Raw genomic sequence first — 5749 nt, forward strand, 5'->3', positions numbered from 1 at the left:
CCTCCTCCATAATTGTCATAACCGCCTCCATATCCCCCACCCTGGTTTCCATATCCAGGTCCTCCACCACCATAACCTCCTCTTCCTCCTCCATAACCAGGGCTCCCTCCAAAATTGCCACCTATATAGAATAAGCATTTAGTTAATATTTTCAATGTTATCTGACTTGTATTATGAAACCTACTTCAAGTTTCTCAAAACATATGTAAGATTGACCTCAAGTACAGAATACCTACAATAAAGGTAAAGCATTTGGTTCTAAAGTAGACATCACTTCAGTCCTCACCGTAACTAAAGAAATTAAAGGCTGGCTACTGGCATGATTTTTTTTGTGGTGGGACTTGGGGGGGGGGGGCATGTGGTTCTGAGGATCAAACCGCTATCCCTGTGCTTCCCTAAGCAGGTGCTTTAGACCACTGGGCTATCTTTACCGGTCCTACTGACATTTGAAGGGCCACACACCTCCCTACTGGTACAAGTACCTAAACTCAGAAATCATCTAAGTTATCAGCATATATCTTTCTTACGCTACAATCATTTCATTCTCATGAGCAAATGTAATCACAAGTTAACTAAGATTACACAGTAACTCATTACCTTAAAAGCTTGCACAAAGAACCTCAAATTCTAGTAACAACTTTAGCCAACTAAAATTTCTAAAGTTGCCAGTAACTTAGTAACTAACAAATAGGGGCAGCAAAAGTACCTACATAATCTATCTTCAGTATTTTAAAAGTCCTTTTATAATCAGAACTCCTGTACTAAGAACAGACTAAAAGCACAACTGCCCATATACTCCCTTTATTGATCTTATTCAACTCACTGGTCTACTTAGCAAAAACTCAAGAGTATATAAAATCTCCTGTGTTAAATCATGTTCTTTTACTCCAAAAATGTGATCACATGCGGTACCTGTAAATTTTCCCTAATGATCCACCTATACTAATTTTGCACAGGGTATTATCAACACTTAAAGCACTTAACATCACACAGCTAAGCTGCAATTTTTAAAAGCCTAGAAGTGAATAGTATCACCCAAGCCTTTTTAAAAGGCTAATGTGATTAAATCTTAGGTCACAGATGTCAAAATACAGCAAACACTGACCTCCAGGTCCTCCTCCATACCCATTATAGCCATCGCCAAATCCACGTCCACTTCCGTATCCATCTGTTAGGAGAAAAAAAAAAGAAAAAAAAAGAAAAAAAAAAAAAATGAATGATTACTATACCCTGTTCTACTTATTAATACTCATTAACAACAATTATAATGCCTCAATAAGAATAACTCAGAATCTTTGAACAAAACATTAGTCTCATTAGTGTAAAGACACAAACACAAGAATGCCTAGTTGCTTAGATTAACAGGTTAACTTAATTCAGCCAGCAATTCTTGAGTAGAAAATGATTCATGTACCCATAGAATAACACTGAATGGGACTTGTCACACAGTTCATTTTAACATTAGTAAGCCAGACAAATCTATAAAGCCCTTACTAAAAAAATTCCAATCAAGACACTGGCTTGCTCACTAAAGTTTCCCTAACTCATTACTCAGGAATACTTACATGCAAGGCTGCTACAGTGGCATTTTCTAACAGTTTAAAAAAGCCGTAACTGTAGCTAAAAGCTATTATCCCAAGCCTCAGTTATAAAATAAATGCTTAACTCTTATTACCACCTGACAGGTGCCATCAAGAGCATACTAGAATACAACTTAAGAGATAGCCAAGGGTTCATTTCCTTAGTCAACAACTAATTTTAAAAACATTATCACCCTTCAAACACTTCAAATTTGAACTTACCAGATCCTCCTCTGAAGTTACTTCCTGGTCCTGGTCCAAAATTCCCACCGCCACCACGTGAATCCCCAAAACCAAAGTTCCCTACAATAAATGCTATTGTTAGTAATAAGCACTTAAGGTAAATTAAAGAGAAGAGCTGCATAGAAGGACATACTAACCTCCTCTTCCACTCCTTGAACTTTGGACTTCCTGCATTTCTTGTCTAGACAAGGCCTTTCTTACTTCTGCATTATGACCATTAATGGTGTGGTATTTTTGCACTGAAACAAACAACAACAAAAATTTGATTCAATTAAATGCACAAATAGTACGGTTCTTTACATAATAAAAATCATAAACATTAACATCCCCCAAAGTTAACATACTGAAAGGCTGCAAACCTAAACCTACAGAGATACTTACACACAATTTTATCCACAGGATCATGGTCATCAAAAGTAACAAAGCCAAAGCCTCTTTTTTTCCCAGACTGCCTATCAGTAATTATCTCAATGGTATCAATCTTTCCATATTCTTCAAAGTAATCTCTAAGGTGATGCTCCTCAGTATCTTCTTTAATTCCACCAACAAACAGTTTCTTCACAGTCACATGAGCCCCTGGTTTGCCAGACTCCTACAAAAGTGGGGAAGAATGAGTTAACCCCATAGGAAAAAGGTAAATCAAAAGCCCAACTGTAAACATACCACCCTTTAATTATGCTCGTGTTTATTGCACTTTGTTGTGCTTACCTCTCTTGCTACAGCACGTTTTGGTTCAACCACTCTCCCATCAATTGAATGAGGTCTTGCAGCCATGGCAGCATCAACCTCAGCCATGGAAGAGAAAGTTACAAAACCAAATCCTCTTGATCGTTTGCTTGCAGGATCCCTCATAACCTTTAAAACCAAAATGCAATCAATCTTTAGCATTTCATTTCTGTCAGGAACTACCAACACAAATTTGAATGGTTTTAAATTGCTTTCTGCATGATTCACTTTAGCTATGGGGCTAGTACCAGCTGCCTTCCATAATTAACGTACCACACAGTCTGTCAGTTTTCCCCATTGCTCGTAGTAGTTCCTCAGACTTTCTTCTGTGGTTTCAAAACTTAAGCCACCAATAAAGAGCTTACGAAACTGTTCCTTTTCTCTCTGCAAAGGAAAATACCATTTCAATTTTTATTTACATTTTCTCTTTGTATGCAGGAAATTAAATTCTTAAATATGAGGTGACCTGCTGGCAGAGTACCTTTTTCCTCTCCAAAGGAACAGTTTCTAAAGTTTTCTGGGGGGGAAAAAAGAAACTTACATCAAATTTAAACCATATGTTAAACTGCATATTAGTTGTGTTACACCAAAAAACTCAGCTGAACTACACAAGTTTCAAAATGACTAATACTTATATCTAAATTTACTTGACATTAAATTATCTTAAGCAAATTTAGTATATTTTAAAGCTTTCTAGGAGAAACACTGATTCGATGGTCACTGAAAAGCTATTAAAAGGATTCTTAACAAAATTACTTAAATATATATCCTAAACACACATGTTTACTCAATTTATGCATCATTTGTCAATACAAAAAACCCTTGGTACCATATATGAAGTTTTACCATTTATTCCATTCTTTGGTATCTCAAATGACATTGTTACTTAACTGCTCCCTCTGGTGGCAGTTCTAAGTAGCTCAACCAACCCCCCCAAAAAACAAGCTGTTTCTCCATATAACAATTTTCAATTACAAAAAAATCAACATTAACATATATAACTTTAATGTATCTTATACGCAATTTTTATAATATGTAAAACGGGTATCTTAAGCCTGAAAATATTAATGCACCCAGTTTTTGTGGAGCAGGCATTTATATAGTTTATGCAATTGTATAGTCTAAGCTAACAATCACATGTACAGTAATACACAATTATCTACAGGTATAATAATGCACATTTTAAAGCATAAAGTTTCATACCATCAACACTTCCTCTAATTCATTAAACTAAGCTTAGTGAACTTAGTGGCTAACTGGGCAGATCACACAACATAAAACCACTGTCTTCTACAAATCAAAAGTATTTCGGTAAATATCTTTAATTATGGGCAAACAAGCAAGCAAATATTTTACGTTTAATCTTCCTTTATTTTTGACAGTTAAGAATGGGACCTCAAACTTGGCTTACAGATAACTAGGCTAACAAGTCACTGATCACACCCAGACCAACTGCTTTGGGTTTAAATTACATTAAAAAAATTTTGCTTCTAACAAGTAGCATCACTTCTCTCAATACAGTTCTATGGAGGTTCTCCTCTCTTTAGTCTCCTAAATGCTCAAAAATCAAATTAAAAGCCAATTCGAACTTTTTGCCAGTATAGTCAAACGTCCAAGGTTCTGAAAATTTTAAAAATTTCCTGAAATTTTCAAATTAGTTGGCAAAAGTATTTTTTTAATTAATTGTATTCTAATCGTTCAGTAAGGAGTCAAGCTACAAATATAAAGCATATCTACAATTCTTACAAGTCACTAACAAAAAGCAAAAACTCTTACTTACCTCACAGTTTTTTCCAAACTTACCCGATGTCCACTATCGATTATAAAAAAAGTTATTTTATAAATGTTCTTAGGGTCAAAGAAAGCAACCAAGTAGACCCCCTTCGTTTAAAACCACGTTATACTTATCAACATAATCAAAATTGCAAACAAATGAGAATAATAAGTTCAAATACATTGTGGCTCAAACCTAAAACACTCCGAACATAGTTATTAATACACATTGAATTAAGGACCGAGCCAGACTTTTACCGCAATAAAACATTGGCCTTATTGCACTTTGTAATTTCTGACTTGTAAGTATAGTAATCTTAAACTTTCCAGTAAAAATACTATCTAAAAACGAAAAACTTCCACAATTCAACTAGAATCCTTGAGGACAATAAACAACTAAATAGCCCTCCCCCCGAATAATCTCGCTCACTGCCATGCTCAGTAGCGAGGCCGCCACGTTTTTGTTTTTTTTCCTTAAGAATTTCCTACAATTCCACTGCTTTCTGAATCAAGGCAGCCCCAAGTAAAACCGCTTCTCCAAGTAAGAAGGGCTGGAAAGCAGGAGCTTTCTTTGTCATGCGGCCCGACGCCCTAGGCTGCGATACCTTCTCTTAGCCGCCGCCAAGAAGCCCTGCAGAGCCGCCCTGCCCCCCGCCCGCTCTTCTGTGTGGCTTCGGTACGCAATGGCGCCATTTCATCGAGGGGAAGGCAGAGCCTGCAATGAGGTGCGCAGGACGCTAAAGATCCAAGCTCACAAAACACTCCAAATCCACCTCGAAACGAGATGAAAACAGCCCGAGAAAAAAGAAAAATAGTTAACCACTTCTATACTTCCACAAAGAAATGAAACTTGCAGAATTGAGAGAGTTAAGGCACAAACGCTGTGAAGGAGGAGAGACGGGAAAATGGCGGCCGCCAAATCCGGTTCCCGGGAGAGGGGGAGGGGAGGCTCCGCAGAGCCGCTCGCGAGGACCCGCTGCCCGCCGCGACGCCCCGACGCCGGGCCCCCGAAGCCGCGTGCCTTGGGGGGAGTGAGCCTGCCCGCTCCCGCGCCCCGCTTTCACTACAGGGGCCGCGACCGCCACTAGTTTTCCCCATCCCCCACCCTAGTAGAGGGAAATGGCGCCGGGAGGCTGAGGGTGGGGAAAGCATTTACACAATCAAGTCTCTGCTGCCGATCCCTCTGAAAACACTTCCACTTCAACAACCGCCGCCACACGGGCGGCCCGGTCTCCTGTCGCTCTCCCGCGGAGGCGGCTGGCCGACTTCCACTGCGGCGCCAACGGCCTCGCCATGCCCTTTCCAATAACTCATTGATTTCAAACCCGTTACCTCCATCGCGGACTCAGTCGCTTCAGCCCGATTTCCCGCAGCCGAGCGAGATGAGAGAGATCTCCGCGGACGAACACGAACCGGACTCGTCCTGG

The 5749-nt window shown here is 39.3% G+C and overlaps 1 protein-coding gene across 1 annotated transcript in view; it reads right to left on the reverse strand.

Moving 5' to 3' along the window:
- The window catches only part of Hnrnpa2b1 (heterogeneous nuclear ribonucleoprotein A2/B1), a 7892-nt gene extending 2149 nt beyond the window's left edge, over window positions 1–5743 (reverse strand). The window contains exons 1-9 of the mRNA XM_012513648.2: window positions 5655–5743; window positions 3031–3066; window positions 2823–2933; window positions 2532–2678; window positions 2205–2415; window positions 1961–2062; window positions 1803–1883; window positions 1106–1168; window positions 1–121 (exon numbers count right to left, since the gene is read on the reverse strand). Of these exons, the coding sequence (XP_012369102.1) occupies window positions 1–121; window positions 1106–1168; window positions 1803–1883; window positions 1961–2062; window positions 2205–2415; window positions 2532–2678; window positions 2823–2933; window positions 3031–3066; window positions 5655–5660 (878 nt within the window). The 5' untranslated portion in view covers window positions 5661–5743. The remainder of the gene's footprint in view (window positions 122–1105; window positions 1169–1802; window positions 1884–1960; window positions 2063–2204; window positions 2416–2531; window positions 2679–2822; window positions 2934–3030; window positions 3067–5654) is intronic.
- Between the last annotated feature and the right edge of the window lie 6 nt (window positions 5744–5749).

Source organism: Octodon degus, unplaced genomic scaffold (assembly GCF_000260255.1).
Source record: "Octodon degus isolate 3935 unplaced genomic scaffold, OctDeg1.0 scaffold00015, whole genome shotgun sequence".
NCBI lineage: Eukaryota > Metazoa > Chordata > Mammalia > Rodentia > Octodontidae > Octodon > Octodon degus.